General features: G+C 39.6%; 2 protein-coding genes across 3 annotated transcripts in view; one reads left to right on the top strand and one right to left on the bottom strand.

The window, feature by feature from the left end:
* The first annotated feature begins 604 nt into the window (after positions 1-604).
* Positions 605-13356, top strand: recql4 (RecQ helicase-like 4). 2 transcript variants are annotated; one of them, XM_034892563.1, is made up of 29 exons: positions 605-966; positions 1098-1202; positions 1448-1481; positions 1599-1714; positions 1829-1975; positions 2114-2265; positions 2574-3684; positions 3766-3848; positions 3926-4025; positions 4420-4585; positions 4905-5015; positions 5299-5466; positions 5567-5659; positions 5815-5951; positions 6082-6165; positions 6448-6636; positions 7068-7250; positions 7455-7656; positions 7920-8113; positions 8446-8529; positions 8802-8939; positions 9613-9723; positions 9918-10191; positions 10512-10641; positions 10824-10984; positions 11216-11393; positions 11831-11984; positions 12070-12178; positions 13058-13179. In XM_034892563.1, the coding sequence occupies exons 2-29, from the start codon at positions 1119-1121 to the stop codon at positions 13177-13179; spliced, it is 4815 nt and encodes a 1604-aa protein (XP_034748454.1). In that variant the 5' UTR covers positions 605-966; positions 1098-1118. The 2 variants fall into 2 exon arrangements, with proteins under 2 accessions (XP_034748454.1, XP_034748455.1); XM_034892564.1 differs by lacking the exon at positions 605-966 and having other exon boundaries at positions 1119-1202; positions 13058-13356.
* Positions 13357-15998: 2642 nt separating this feature from the next.
* The window catches only part of slc39a4 (solute carrier family 39 member 4), an 8302-nt gene continuing 7490 nt past the window's right edge, over positions 15999-16810 (bottom strand). Inside the window, exon 12 of the mRNA XM_034892888.1 lies at positions 15999-16661. Coding sequence (XP_034748779.1) covers positions 16533-16661 — 129 coding nt within the window. The 3' untranslated portion in view covers positions 15999-16532. The remainder of the gene's footprint in view (positions 16662-16810) is intronic.

Genomic DNA, 16810 nt, shown 5'->3' with positions numbered 1-16810 from the left:
TAAAAAGTGGTGACACTTAACACAGTATAGTATACAAAAACTGGCATCAAAATATACTTAAACTACCAAAAGGGAAAGTACCCATTTTCAGAACATTGTACATAACATTATTGGATTACAATTATTGTGTAAGTATTCTATTCTGTCTGAAGGGCAATTTCAACTACTCTATAGGGTAGATTCTCCCTGTTGAATTTAGCACATCATCATTTGTTTAGATTTTGTACTACTAATCTAAATCTACAAAGTAAAGGTAGTGGAGTAAAAAGTACAACATTTCCCTCTGAAATATACTGCAGCAGAAGTATAAAGTAGCAAAAAAGGCAAATTACGGAAAGTATTTTTAAAAAACTGGGAATTACGGAAAAGATTATTGTCAAAAACTGGGAATTATGAGTCGAAAGGAAAGTTAATGACTTGTCCCTGTTCCTTTAAGAGGCGTCGGAAGTGTACGGATCCTAGAGGAAGTGGAGCCTGACTGTCTATGGGCTCAAACGCAAACTGTATTTTTATTAATATTAACGGACTATGAGCTCCCCTCCCCTCTCGGTTTGAACCTAAACGGATGTGTTTGAAATTCAAGAGATTAACAATTGTTACATATATTACTTTTTATAGTAGTTTTGTAGTCATGTTCTTACTCTTAAGTTATTCACCTTAATTAAACCCCCGAAAACTAGCGGTATGTTTTGTGAGACCGGAGGATACGAGAGGGGACCTGGCAACACAAGCTGTCATTTCTCTGGCGCGGGAAAATCGTAAACAACACAGAGCGGAAGAAAGCCCTATAATGCAGTTTTCCAACATGATAGTTATGCCCCACACATAACCCTTTGTCTCTTTGAGTCGCTATAACTTTTATTATAGACGACGAGGAAGCTAAAGTAACTCACGGTGCTAAAAATCAAAGGTTTCACTCCTACATCGTGGAAAACGCCAGCAGTAATGTTGCGTTTATAACGTTAAGTTAGCTAACGTCATCTAACGTTATCGTGTTGCTGTAACGGTGTTAGCGTTAGCTGTCGCCCGAACGGCGTTATGCTCCGACGTTCAATGGTTTACGTCATGCAAAAATTAAAGTTAGATAATTCCGACAGAGAACGTTAAGACGGCTTAGCATGGATCGATACAACGAGGTGAAACTACAGCTGAAAAGCTGGGAGCAGGGGTTCGTCCAAGACAACCAGAGAAAACCAAACAAGGTAGCTAATTTAAACACTACTTAAACATTAGAAGAGAGTTAATAGGAAGCAAAATAATGTGAACCCACTGCTTTGATTCGCAATAACACGATATTTTGCATAGTTATGCATGTCGTATGTTTTGTTTCTTATTTTCATTTTTTGTTGTTGTGGTTGTTGTTCTGTTGGTCCCAGGACATGCCATTGCTATTACAGTTTCCCCTTTTCCACAATAGTTAACTATTAAAATGTTCTTTAATTTCCAGGAGGACATTGATCAAGCTCCAGAGGAGACCAGGAGTGAGTATGATCCAACTTGCAACACAGAGAAACATAAGTATATCTGATTTATCTGTCTCCAGCATAGACAATCTGGTTAGAGACAGTAGCATGTTACATTATGTATCTTCATTCCAGAGCTGTATAAAGAGTACCGCAGTTTGAAACAAGCCAAAGAAAACAGCAGCAGTAATGCAGCCAGCGGACATGCTGAACAGCCCAGATCTACAGCTGAGGTAACAACAGTCCAGAAGGTACTAAAGAACGTGTGTTTGTGACTGTGTTTTCTTTGTAGAAAAAACCCATAAACAAGTAAGCCAATGTGTTGCCTATGCATTTGTCTATCTACTTTTGATTGATCTATGTAGGACGGGGAGTGTTGGGGTTCCCATCTGAACCGCAGTTCACAGCCAGCATCTTCTCCTAAACTGACATCCGAGGAAAAAGACAGTCTTAAGGCCTCCGCCCAATACTATGGCCTAAAGCTTAAAAACAACCTGGTGACACTTAGTAAGGTGAGGCACTTTGGAGAAACTTGACCAAGAAAGAAAGAGAATGTACATTTAAACATTTGGCCTTCCTTATTGTGCTACATTTAAGTGACAGACTGGTCACATCAACAGTTTTACATTTGGTTTCTTTCTATATTCCAGGAAAGACCTGTCTCACTGAGGAAATCAGTCCTTCCCGGTCGATTGCCTCTAAACTCCTTGAAAGATCGACAAACTGGTCAGACAAACAGCCTTATTGCTGCAACTGTCAAAACCACTTTCACTGACGCTGAATCCAGCACGTTCACACCAAGGTGGTAGTTGATTAATTTATTTTACACACATTTTTCAATGTTTTTGATTTTTGGCAACCATTTTATAATACTCAGATACTTTGTTTTTTGTTCCAATGTGCTTTATAGAGCTGTTGTTACATCTTTAACAGCCATTGCTGTAACTAAACTTTTGCAAATTTGGAAATGGATGTACTCAATGTTGTGTTAATTATGTCTTTTAATAATTTTTTAATACCTTGATATTACCTTAATTCATGCACTTTGACCAGTAATGGCCCTCAAATGTTTTGAATGAGCTTTATTTGTAATTTGGTCCTTCTTTACAGAAAATTTAAGATTTGCCTGGGATCCCTGGTGTCAAACTCACCTCATAAAGTGGAGCCTGAAGAGCAATTTCAACCATTTGAACCTGTTAGAGAGTCTTGTGAAGAGCCTGCAGGTGCTGCCAGTAGTTGTAGTAGTACTACTTGTAAAGTTAATAGTTCAGAAAATCCAAATGTTTCAAGTGTAGCTCCCTCTCCAGCCAGATCTTCTGCCTTGTTGTCATCATTATCCTCTCCATGTAGAGTAGGAAGTTCAAGAGATGTAGGAGCCGCAGAAAAGTTAAATGAAAGTTTAGAAGCTTCAGGAGACAGAAAACAACATGTTGAAACTTTAGTAACTCCACATAAGGGCATCAGTGATGTAGATGTTGGAACTTTGATTAGCTTGAGAGGAAGCCCTTGGGTTCTTGGAAGTTTCAGAGGAGGAATGGAAAGTAGAGGCAATGGTGTAAGGGCTTCTCCTGCCAGCAGATTGAGTTTTGTCGACAGGAACTGGCTAGAGAGGTGTCAGGTGTTTGGAGAGATGAGGGCTGAGGTGAAGCCTGGAGCAGGCAACCAGGAAATACATCTGGAGAAAGAAGGAGAGGGAAGAAGAGAAACGGAAGGGAAAATACAAGGAGATGGAGAAGTTGAAAAAGAAGAAATGGATGCAGAGGGGGAAAACAGAGAGGCAGTAGAATTGGGAAGAGATACAGGGCTTAAGAGCATTACAAGTGACAAAATAGTCAGTGATAGTGCACCAAAACCTTCTCCACAACACACTGGAAAAAACAAAGGAGGAGGGAAAGAAAAAGCGATACGGAAGGAAGGTGAGGAGATGGAGCGAGAACTGTCGCCACCTTTAACGCCGGACGACGACACAGAGACTAGTCACAAATTCAAAGGAACAAAGAAGAAGGGGAGGAAAAGGCAGAGAGTGGAAGAGAACATGCAGGGAGAGACAACAGAGGATGGAGGAGTGAAGAAAAGACGTAGGAATGGCAAAAAGAAAGAGGAGAGCTCTGATGTAAACCCCAGCCCAGCTCAAGTAGGAGGGAAGAAAAGGAGAACCACGAAAAAGGGGGTTGAAGATGGAGAGGCAGAAGAAGAGAAAGAAACCAAGGAACCCAAAAAGGTAAGTCAGTTAATTTGTATTCATCACCACATACTATGCATACTGTTCAAATTAGTTTAACATAGTTTTATTGCTGTGAAGGTCCCTCAGGAGAACTTGTTTGGTGAAATAGAGGAGGAATTGGAAGCCAGGAGAATGTACCACAGTCAGCCCGTCAGAGCCAGGTAAGAAGATACACGTCCTACCGTCTTGAAACATTTACATTTTTATTGTATGTACAAACATGTCATTATTTGTACAGAGGCAAGCAAGCCACAGAGGGTAACTTTGTGAAGATAAATCTGAAGAAGAAATCTCATGTCAAAGGATATGCACTCAGAGGTGCTGGTCTACGCAAACAGGTATGTTTTGTGTAAGGGGCACTCATGTGTCTGGGACTGATTGCTAGTGTTTAGAGAAGTTGTCTTATAATCAAATATTAAAGGTAAATCTGAACTCAGTGCTCCCTCAGTGACTGATGCACTGGACAAGTGTCCAGTGTTAAGAATCTAAATTATAAAACACACTAGTTTTTTTGTGTAATTCCTTGCCAAAGAAATCAGCTGTGTTTGTTGCATTTAAAAATAAGGCAATAAGCATACACAACCTGTCTTCTGAGGAATGGCTTTATTTGTGTGCCTTTTAAAAAAACAAACAAATCTAAACCATACATCAGTTTTACATGACTTGACTCACAATGTTATCAGAGTTACAACAATGTGTGTTTCACTGTCATAAATCTACTGTGTGTTTTAGTTGTACATGCAGAAGTTCCAGCTGAAAGGCGAGCGATTTGGTGGAGCTGGAGGATTTTTTGGCAGAGGAAGGAGGGGAGGATTCAGAGGGGGGCTCAGTCGCCAAGGTGACACCTGCTACAAGTGTGGAGGGACCGGACACTGGGCCATGAACTGCAATGGACGAGGTAATCGAAAGTGACGGATATTCACAAATAAAGGATTGTTTAAGTTACTTGTTTGACAAAAACAAAAATGTCTTGCTAAGAATTCTGTGGACAGATGTTCATCTCCTCAATCTAATCACTTTTTGGTGTCAACTAAACCATTCTCATTACATTCTCAGTTGGCTGACCAGCTGTATTATGAGCTACAGTCCTGTCACCACTTTTTGAAAGAACAGCCTGTTTGCTTGAACATATCAGGACTATGTGATAGATTCAGCTGTTTTACACAAGATATATCACCTCTGCATTGTTGGTATTATTGAACAACTCTGTTTTGCAGCCCCTCCCCCTCCTGTTCCTGAGGACCAGCCTGCTGAGTATGAGCCGTTTGAACTGCCCACCCTGGAGGATGTTGCCAGGGCAACAGGCACACTGCAACCTCAGCCACTGGGTACGCCTGTTTTTGAACTTTCTGTTACTGAGCATGCTGCTTTCCATCTCAGCTAACCATTTTTTTTTTTTTGTGAAAGTGTGAGTTTTTTTCACCTCTGCATGAATGTAGGTTTTAAGATTTGTCTGTCTGTTAAATCAATATGTGTTGAGCCCCCGAAAATTTGTGACAACTATATTTACACACACACACACTCAGAACTTAATATTATTTGCAGTATCACCGGTATTTTTGTGTTTGTTTGTTGGGTGTATTTAAATATCGATGTGTTTGTGTGTTCCAGTGTCGCCTCTCAGTATCACGGCGGAGCAGCCGTACCAAGATAAAGAGGCGGACAGTAACCATAAAGACGAGGTGTTGCTGAATGTAATCCGTCCTGACTATGAGCGCCCTGCTCCTCCGCCACCAATGGAACCACTTTATCATCTCAAAGACGATGGGAAAGTCCAGGGTAAACACTCACTGCGTTGCTTATAATCAGGAACAACAAGATGAAAAAAGACACTGGACATTTGCTCATGTTTTCTTTGTGGGAATGTGTGTCTGTTTAGAAACACCTGCTGAGGTGTACGCAGCTCTGAAAGACATCGGCTACCAGTCATTTAGACCAGGACAAGAGGAAGCCATCATGAGAATCCTGTCAGGTATACACAGTACACACATATAAGGAGACACACACACACACACACACACACACACACACACACACACACACACACACACACACACACACACACACTATGTGTAACTAAAATCTCTGTATTGATGTTTGTTTTTCTGTCCCCACTTTTTCCTGCAGGTCTCTCTACCCTAGTAGTGTTGTCAACAGGGATGGGTAAATCATTGTGCTATCAGCTCCCAGCCTTCCTGTATGCTAAGCGATCAAAAAGCATCACTTTGGTCATTTCACCTTTAGTGTCACTAATGGACGATCAGGTAAAAAAAAAACACACACACACACAATGAGGATAATTAATACATTTTGTGATAAATATCTTGTGTTATTGTGTGTGTGTGTGTGTGTGTGTGTGTGTGTGTGTGTGTGTGTGTTTGTATGTATGTATAGCTGTCCGGCCTGCCAGCCAATCTGAAGGCAGCTTGTATCCACTCCAACATGACAAGGAAACAGAGAGAAGCTGCCATAGAAAAGGTAACCAACTCAAGACTTCAGAGTTTGAGGTTTTAAATGCCATCCTTAAACATCTTCCTGCGTGTCTCCAAAGAGTAAAAAATATATACCACATTTCAAATATAGATTCAAAAGCCATTCCCTTTTTCTGTAAATCGTACAAAGGGAATTTTGATAGCACAGTAAAGGAGTTTAAACTGATTGTGATTTTCAGTATTGTAGTTTGAAACAAAGAGTAATCTTGAAAGTTTGAACTATCTTATGTTCAGCACTTAATGTGCAATCTCCTCTCTGTTTCTCCAGGTGAAGTCAGGCGAGGTGTGTTTGTTGCTCCTCTCTCCAGAGGCTCTGGTTGGTGGCGGCGGTTCAGGATCAGGGTGTCTGCCCTCTGCTCAGGAGCTCCCTCCTGTGGCCTTCGCGTGTATAGACGAAGCTCATTGTGTCTCAGAGTGGTCACACAACTTTAGACCCTGCTACCTGAGACTCTGTAAGGTGGGTTAATGATGGTGTTTGTGTTGGTTCATGCACTGCAGTTTCCATCTGTCAGGAAGAACAACCTCTAAACATTAGATGAGAATGAACATCATTTTATTGTGCTTGATACTTAACATTTTGATATTAATACTACTGTTGTTTGAAAGTCAGCAAATAAACCAACAATACAACAATAGGTACAGATATATTTAGAAGACGTGAATGACCCAATTTCCGCACAATTAAAGCTGCCTGCTTCAACACAAAGCTGCTCATTCTATTCCGTATTTATACATTTGGATCTTAAATCAAGGATAGTTTTCTGATCAATGGTGTTTCTCGTCATGATGGCTACAATCTTAAACATCGGTGTTGGTCTATCTGCAGTCAGTCAAACGTAATAATTGCCGCAACAGTCACAAAAGACTGTGTTGTATGTGTATTTGTAGGTACTAAGGGAGCGGTTGGGAGTGCAGTGCTTGCTGGGACTCACAGCTACGGCCACATTGTCCACTGCTCTGGACATTGCGCGGCATCTGGACATCACTGACGAAGACGGCATTGCAGTTCGTTCTGCAGCAGTGCCTCCTAACTTGCATTTGTCCGTGTCCATGGATAGAGAAAAAGATCAGGTGTGATGAGTAGCATGTTTATCTGTGTCCCTGAGCAGTGCAACGCAAAGGTGAAATGATGCTGGGTCTAAATGTTCCTTGACATTTTCAGAGCTTGAATTTGTCATCCATGTCAGATGCCATCTGCCTCTTTGTGTCTGTCTAGAAAAAATTGCAATGTTCTCTTAATATTTCTCTCTCTCTCTCCCTTCTTTATCAATTAAGGCTTTAGTGTCCTTGTTAAAAGGTGATCGTTTTGGCTGTCTGGACTCTATCATCGTCTACTGCACCAGAAGAGAAGAGACAACTCGTGTGGCAGCGCTGCTCCGGACCTGCCTGCAGGGGGTGCTGGTGAAAGAAAACAAGCATACCAACAGCAGCAGACGGATACAAAACAACCCTCTAGGACAGAAAAAGAAAGAACTGGGTAAGAGTGGAATAATTCATATTTTGATTGGTTAAAAACTTATTTATCACTGAAGTGGAGAGAGAGAAACATGTTAGGGGAAGGAGTGGAATGGAACATGTATACATCAGACATGCCACATTTAAAACTAGAACATAGTTTGGAAAGCTGCTGTTATAGATCCCTTAAAAAAACATTGACTTTATTTGATTTTAATTGTCTCTTTTTGGTTTAATCATTCTGTCTTTTTTTTCTTCTATCTACCCTGTGTTTTCTACATTTAGCAAGGAAGAAGATTCGTAAACCGCTGAAATGGCAGGCGGAGTCGTACCACGCGGGCTTGTCAGCGTCTGAGCGCCGTCGTGTTCAGAACAACTTCATGTGTGGGGAGCTCAGAATCGTGGTGGCCACTGTGGCTTTTGGCATGGGCCTCGATAAATCTGACGTCCGCGGTATCATACACTACAACATGCCTAAGGTGGTCTAATTTATTTATAGCAAAACCTCCTCAATCTTGCTAATCACATTAAAACCTTTTTTTTCTTTATGTTTACAGTTCTGTGAACTATTTTATCACATTAGCAGTTATTTTGGAGCTTTCGATCCTATCACATAATTTTCCTCAGCATGTTCGTGGGGTGGTGAATTTTCAAATTTCCATTAAAACAATTAATAAATAAACAATGAAGATTGAAAACACCTGTTTTCTACCTTGTAAAAAAAATGACAGCCAAACTGACCAAAAGTCTGCTAAAACTAGGGCCCAAATCTTGTGTTTATCTGTTCCCTTTCGGGTCATTGTGTTTCCAGAGCTTTGAAAGCTACGTTCAGGAGATTGGGAGGGCAGGAAGGGATGGAGACCCAGCACACTGTCACCTTTTTCTGGACCCTGAGGTAAGTCTGTAGCTCTTCTTGGTGCTGTCACTTAGACTTGTGAACATAAATCTGAAGAAGAAATCTCATGTCAAAGGATATGCACTCAGAGGTGCTGGTCTACGCAAACAGGTATGTTTTATGCAAGGGGCACTCATGTGTCTGGGACTGATCGCTAGTGTTTAGAGAAGTTGTCTTATAATCAAATATTAAAGGTAAATCTGAACTCAGTGCTCACTCAGTGACCGATACAGTGTATTTGTAGTATAAACATATTTGTTGTGTGTCTGTAGGGTGCCGACCTCCATGAGCTTCGTCGCCACATATATGCGGACACAGTGGACTACTACACAGTAAAGAAACTGGTCCAGAAGGTTTTTCCTCCATGCAAATGTAAACAGATACACCAGAGACAACAGGAACTTGTAAAGGTAACTCTACAACTGTAACTCTATTTATTCAGTCTTTTGTTTCTTTTTTCTTCCAACTTCTCTGTCTTTCTCTCATTTCCCAGTTTACTGAGTTAAATATTGGAAAACCAAACCAATCAATCTATATTTTTAACTATAGATTTTTTAAATCTCACTCTCCCTCTCTCTCTCTCTCTCTCTCTCTCTTTTGCTCTTTCACACACACACACACTCACTCTCTCACTATCTCTCCCTTTGTCTCTCCATTGTTACCATTTGTCCTCTTTTTCCCCTCCTTTACCTCTTTTTGTCATCTCTCTTTCTCAATCAGTATTCTGTCCATCTACTGGGATTGAAAAATTGCAATTCTATAAGATTTTAAACCCATGAATTAATAATCAATAACATGACTGTGTCTGTGTCTGTGTGTGTGTGTGTGTGTGTGTGTGTGTGTGTGTGTGTGTGTGTGTGTGTGTGTGTGTGTGTGTGTGTGTGTGTGTGTGTGTGTGTGTGTGTGTGTGTGTGTGTGTGTGTGTGTGTGTGTGTGTGTGTGTGTGTGTGTGTGTGTGTGTGTGTGTGTGTGTGTGTGTGTGTGTGTGTGTGTGTGTGTGTGTGTGTGTGTGTGTGTGTGTGTGTGTGTGTGTGTGTGTGACATACAAACTTTTTACTGTGTAAAATCTGTCTGCGTGTAAAGGACATTGAAGATTCTGAGCTTCTGGAAATGATGGATGTGTGTGATCAGGAAAACCTAAACCCTCCCACTCAGCAGGACATAGTACATACAGACACACCAGTAACTGCACAGGTAATAAAAAAAAAAAAACAGGTCTTTTATATCTTAACCTAGTATCTTTTAATTCTTTTTCTTTACTCTTTCACCCGTTGAAAATTAAAGCAAAAAACTGTTGTAAATTATGTGTGTTTTTAGTGAGGACACATTTCCCAAAGTTATCTGTATTTAAAACTAAGTGAATGATGTGACCTTGTTTTCACTGCAAGGACTCTTCCCATCCCGATGCAGCGGAGCTACCCCTCCATGGAGGTAGAGATGAAGGAAAGGAAGAGGAGGAGAGGAAAGAGGAGCAGACAGTCGAATACGTTAAAGCTGACGGTGCGATGAAGCACATGAACGTGGAGGCTAAAGAAGCCTGTGATTGGCTAATGGACCAGGAAGAGGAGAACAGTCAATGGCCCAGAGAGCGAGTGTGTCACACGCATGAAAGAGCGATTCCCATCCAAGAAACTGTGGAGGCTCTAGACATCACAGAGGAAGGTAAGTGGAAACAAATGCAATTACATGACTGAGTCTATCAAAACAAAAATGGATGTTGAAGACTGATAGATATGTTAGTGCCAGGACAGGTAAACATACAGTACTAGGCCCCTTTAGTGTATATTAGGAATTAGGAATTGCCAAAAATATAGGCCCAGTCAAGTTTCATGAAATCGTCACATGGCAGTCTTCAAAGTACAATTAGAATACAGTAAGATTTGGTGGCTATAATGCTCCAAATGCATATAAAACAGTAATATGAGGAGAAAAAAAAAAACATAAGTGTCTCTTTTTTTTCTTTGTGTGTTTGTGTATTTCAGGTGTAGAAACGCTGCTCTGCTATCTGGAGCTGCATCCCCAGCGCTTTGTTGAACTTCTTCACCCCACGCTGTCTGTGTGTAAAGCTAGCTTCTATGGTGGACCAAGACAGCTGCAGAAAATTATTAAAATGTATGAAATGTTTGTCATTCTTTAGGCTACTCCAGTACATGACACTGACAAATATATAGTCTGCACTGTGTGTGCATGTATATGTTTGTTAATATAAAGATATGAATGTGAATATTTGAAATGGCAAAGATATATGTTGTTCAAATTTATCCTATTTTACTTAATTTATCTTGCCCCCACAGTTGCCCTCCCATAGCTGTGGTGTTGGCCAGAAAGCGGATGGCGGGCGAGCAGGTGGAGACGTGTGATCAGCTGGAGTTTGATGTCGTCGAGGTTGCGGACACAATGGGATGGCAGCTTCCTCTTGTGAAGAGAGGACTCAGACAACTGCAGTGGTGCAGTGGTATGTGGGGAATCTAATTTAAGTCATTCATAGTTTGGAGCAGCCCTTACTCTTTAACTGACACTGTAGTTAATTTTACAGTTGTCATTGAACTGGTTTCACTCAAACTGCCTACCTCTTACCCCCTTTCTCTGTTTGGGAAAACAGTGCCATATAAACTAACACTGGCACTATAAAGTGAACAAATCAAAATGGATGACACCCAACAATTAATCACTATTTGTGTTTCAGTTGGCGGACGTAGCGGTGTCCAAATTGAATTCTCCTCATTGTCTTTCTACTTCCGTTCCTTTGGCGACCTTAACAACGAGGAGATGGATAGAGTTTGTCAGTTCCTCCACAATCGAGTGCAGAACCAAGAGAGAACGCAGCTCTACCAGCTGACCGCCTGCTTCAAAGCCTTCAAAAGGTACATACAATGTGAAGCTGTATTTTTGTTTTTTTTAACCGTCAAGGTCAATTTACCATAAAACCTACTTATATTTACACAGCTTAGAAATGTGCCAAAATATAAATTGTTATCCGCCTTTCTGCTTGAATTATTTGCCTGCGTTGTTCCCAGATGGTTGCAACTGACCACATCAACAAATATCCGAAGTCAATGACAGTAAAATCTGAATTTATAATTCACTTATGATTTAGTAAACCAAGTCAATCTGTCACTTCATAGTTTTTTATAAAGGTTGCTATGAAATTATGTAAATGGTGACTAATATATCCCAATATAAAAGCTTTCACACGTTTGACACATTAAACATTTTAGAATTCCAACAGAGGCTGTAGAGTCCCGCAAAATGTTTGTGTGTGTAACTTTGTGTCTAACTCTGGGTGTGCGTTGTGTTGCAGTGTTGCGTTCCAGGGTGCATCGTCCTGCCTCGAAGATTTAGACGAGAGTCGCAGTCTGAAGCTAAAAGACCTTCTCTCTAAGTACTTCGACAAGAGGCGAGACCGAAGCCACATGCTTGCACCAGTTGACATCGAGGAGCTCGACAAATATAAGGTGAAACACACAGGATGATCAGTAGCTGAATTTGTGTCTTGAATGTGATATTGGAGCTTACTTGTTTTTATGTGTGTGTTTGCAGTTGTCAGACTGGGAGAATCAGATAAGAGCAGACATCAGAAGTTTTCTGTCCAATCGAAGTGATGAGAAGTTCTCTGGAAGAGCTGTTGCTAGGATCTTGCACGGCATAGGTGAGAGCACACAAACGCATAGTCTGATAATGCTCTTACAAAATATACAGGTATGAAAGTTAGGAGATTACAGATGCCACCATGGAGGTTTAACTTGACATTACAGGTTAAAGCAGAGTGCAGAATTTAGATTTTTGTTCAACCAGCATATAAACCATGTAGCTTTATTCTAAAGAAATGATTACAAACAGCTGGCTATCCTGTGGAAATGACCAAAAGGACTAACCTCTAGAGGGTGTTATAGGATCAGTGAAAACATTGTGAGCTTACGGTTTACTTTAAATCTTGCCAGGGAGAGAAACACACCACCTTTAGCTTCTCCCTTATACAGATTTGATTAGTTTTCTACACTAATAAACTCTCTGAACTTTCCTCTTTACATGGACTTTAATGGTTATGTTGTCTTCTCGAAAGTGCTCTTATTTTACGCAGGCGTGGTCACACAAACCTTTATTGCAGCTGTCCAGCAAACCTGTTGCATACTCCAGCTTTGTTGTCATATTTCAAAAGTCTTTTCTCTTCCTACTCTTTATTTGTCTCAGGTAAGTAAACAGTGCCTTGACTGTCTAGATTTTTGCAAATTGAAATAGGTGTGAAGTTACCCCTGTAGCCAAAGTGAGTCAGCCAGACATTTGCACGGAGCCTAATTTAATCTGTTAAAATAAAAAACCTGAATAAATTCTTCTAATCCCGAACAACAATGGAATAAATGCAGTACAATGTTGTATTTTCATAAATAGATATAATGTCAATAAAACCAAATATTTTACTAAAAGATTCTATAATCTAAACCTGGTGTAAAGTGCAGTTCTCAGCTGTTGATCATTGTATGTGCTTCATGTAAAGACTTTCATACTGTACACCCAATCTCTGTTTCAGCCAGTCCGTGTTATCCTGCTCAAATCTACGGCAGGGACAGACGCTACTGGAGGAAGTACATCCAGTTTGACTTCAACCAGCTCATCAAACTGGCCACCCAGGAGATCATTCGCTTCAAGTGAGCGAACAAATGTGCACGAACATACAGTACACAGGACATGCGCTTACTCGTGCTGTTTATTATATCACTGTTATTCCATCATGTTGAATTGTTTAATCTGTGTAGTGTTCTACAATGTATCGTTTTCCACATAAACAAAAACATAGAATACATACACTTTTTTCTTTGTAGATTGTAATTCAAAAATAAAGTTGTTCTATTTTTCTAGCTTGGTCTTGCATTGACATTTATTTAAAATAACCCAGGAATATCTCCTCAGAAAAAATAATTGTGTTGCACAGATGAATAGCTCTTATCTACTTTTAGTCGTACATTTCAGAGAAAGTACAAGTCCTGAACCAGAGAAGAACTTGCAGTACATGATAGGAAATAGGAAAAAACTAAGTGGGATTTCTCTTACTAATTGTACTGTAGCAATGTCACAGTTGACTCAAGGAACTTTAAACATATGATAAGAATGCAAATTATTAACTAATATATTGTAGCCCCTGTTTGAAAACGTTAACCATTTATTTTCTGAATCAGTGTGTTCGATTTTCCTCGATTTTCTCTTTCCTTTTTTTGTTTAATGTTAACTTAACCTCAGCAGACATGTGAACCTTGTGAAATGTAAACATTCAGACAATGGCGTTTAAATGTCTCGTTGCCGTAATGAGAGGCAGGGGAAAAAAATAACTTCTTCTTACTGTCCTGTGTTTTAACAGTGGACTCTGGCTTTTGCATATCTGCTTCAACTCTGACATGTCGTAAAATGTGAAGAAATTAGCCTGATGTCTGTAATATTTACTACTCACTCACGTTTATTATTTGCATCAATGCTTTTCCTACTAAAACGTATCAATGTGTCTTAAGTGACACAGAGGGAAACACTATTAAATTAGAAAATTCTGTCATTAGAAAACAGGAGGACGTGTCTACATCCTTGCTAGCAGCTTTAGTTTTGCAGATATGGTCCTAAATGAAAGCACTGGATTGGTTAAATGTCTGTATAAAATGTAATATCAGTTAAGATATTTCAGTCTGGACCAAAGTGGTGGACTGACAGACTGACATTAACATCTGTAGAGCAATGACATCAGCATGGCTAAACTAAGAGACTTAGATTAAACGGTCTTTTGTCAACAGGAAACAGTAATGTAAGACCTAAACTTAACCACGTCATTGACAGTAAACTCAAGATCAAGAACGTCATTCAGCTGCAGATATCTAAACCAAGAATATAACCAGTATAACCACAGTCCTATGCTATTGCGCCCTCCCTACATGATGTTACTCAGCCTAGCATTCAAATACTGACGGCAACTGTCATTTACTAAAATACTCACTTTCGATGCAGCTTTCTTTGTCATTGCACCATAAATGTCTTTATGACGCTGAAACTACATCTATCCAGAGGTACATCAAATAATCCAACAATAGAAGTCTGTCTTTCTCTTCCTCTTATCGTTCTTCGCTGTCTGTCTGTGAAATCTGCCGGTGTTTCTACTGTGAAAGATGTATAATGCATTTATTGACTAAAGCTCAGAGGTTCAGGCTTAGAGGTAATTATCAATTGTTTTATTGGGAGAATAACTTACTTGACTTCAGGGGCTCACACAACCTTTGAAAACTTACTGCAGACATTTAAAATCATATTAACCTTGAAATTGCTATTTTTGGAAAGCTGACTTCAGGGAAATCCATTTCCCTCTATCAGCAGCTACATGCTGTAATCTGCTAATTTAATTTTACTGCAAATACTCACAGGATCAGTACACAACCCAAATGTCAAATGGCTCAATTTTTCTGAAAGAAATTTAGACAGTGGTCATATACGTCTCTGTGCCATGTTGTCAGTGGACTATGTCCCTAATCAAGACATTCACGTAGACATGTAAAGATAAAATCCAGTTTCCAATGCACCTCACCTTATTCACAAAGATTACAATTTCAACAGGTGTGTCTTCAGGCCTCAATGCAGAATATGTAATCATCATATACAAACAAATGGGTAAAACCTCGGCTTAAAAAGAATTTGATTCCCAAATTCATTGACAGGTCTCACAGAAATGAGTACATAATGGATTTTGAAAATTGTACTTTTAGTAGTAGAACTTACTATTGTAAGTAGAATACAAAATACACTGTCTATTAACATGTATATTAATACATTTATCTTTGTGATTGGTGTGGTAAGATTAGTATTTCCGCAAATAAAAAATAAACCTAAATAGTATAGCTTTTTCAAATGTTTACATTTGTATGTTTCAATGTCAAAGCACAAAAAACTACAGAATCTTTATTACATGTTAATACACTGTGAAATTCATGGGGAAAATAAAACATGTAGTATTCTAAAAAGTGGTTTTATTTTCACACAAAAAATCTGAACTTTTACTGCCAGAAAAACAGCCATGGGTTTACAGGGAGGAGAAGCAGTCTCAGCATTTGTAAATAAAAATAAAAATAAGAAAAAGGTAAATAAGAATACTATCATAAGTATTTTTTATTTTAAAAACACTGATATGGACACAGAGTCCAGTTAATAGATACTTGTAGCTACGTCCGATGCAGTCTACCACAGACGTCCTGTGATAAATCCTACCTTTTATAAAAGCTATTATCTTTTTTTGAGACTGTCAGCTTTCCTGTTAGCAGTTTGGGGCTTTTGTGTCTTGGACAGTTATATTTTGCCCACCATCATGGGTGCACCAGATAAAATTATTGATTAAAATATACAGGAAATATTACAGGGAGGCCACTGCAGTTTATTATGTCTTGCGGCATTTTTTAAGTTATGCGGCATTCCCACTGCATGGCTCGACTCTACTCACTTTCAGTTTTTCCATTAGCAAAAGTGGTGGATAGTACGTGTTACTTTCTTTGGTTCTACCTCTTTCAAGTAAGCTTGAATTTGCAAGAATATACTAGAAGGTGGAGTCAAAACACCCCAGACCAGTGATTGGTGATGAAACGGGACATCCTGCACAAACTCACCATTTGTAAATAGCCATGCAAACCCAATTAGTTTTTCACTATTCCACCAGCGGAGGAGACCACCTACACCAAGGGGAAAATTTAAAGAAAAGCACCTGGTACCAAAAATGAGTTAAGTTGAGCCAAACTATGCAATGAAAATAGGGCAACAGTGAACAACATTTGAACCATGCTCAAATAACCACATCTGTGGTCAAGGGTTTTGGATTTTAAGGTATTTGGGTGCACCGCAAGTTTTATTTTGTCTGACTGGATTAGTTCCACCATTTTGTTAGTGGGAACAAGGACACCAGGTCTTGTGAATGAATAAGATTTTACAATCTGCATAGATTATACCAGAAGTAGGATGAACCCACTTAACAGACCAATATCCGTGTTTTAAAAGCTGATTCTCTCTTCAAAAATTGACAACACCAACAGAATACTCCACCCAGTCAGAAGGCCGACATTCTGCAGCAGAAACATCAGCCAGGGTCTCTTGTTGCTGATGTGGACCATGGTGGGGAGCTGAAAGGAGAGAGATGAGACATACATGTTCCCATTTTAATACCAGCTACAGTTTGTATTGTCTGTTAAATAGTTCTGTAACTAACACACACACACACACACACACACACACACACACACACACACACACACACACACACACACACACA

Source organism: Etheostoma cragini, chromosome 14 (genome assembly GCF_013103735.1).
Source record: "Etheostoma cragini isolate CJK2018 chromosome 14, CSU_Ecrag_1.0, whole genome shotgun sequence".
In the NCBI taxonomy this organism is placed as follows: Eukaryota; Metazoa; Chordata; class Actinopteri; order Perciformes; family Percidae; genus Etheostoma; species Etheostoma cragini.
The sequence above is the reverse complement of the archived record's forward strand: the minus strand, read 5'-3'. Positions and strand labels throughout refer to the sequence as shown.

Coding starts and splice junctions, on each gene's coding strand:
- recql4 (XM_034892564.1), top strand. CDS start 1,119: ATGGATCGATACAACGAGGTGAAACTACAGCTGAAAAGCTGGGAGCAG. Junction 5,016..5,298: donor ACTGCAACCTCAGCCACTGG/GTACGCCTGTTT, acceptor TGTGTGTTCCAG/TGTCGCCTCTCAGTATCACG. Junction 6,637..7,067: donor GCTACCTGAGACTCTGTAAG/GTGGGTTAATGA, acceptor GTGTATTTGTAG/GTACTAAGGGAGCGGTTGGG.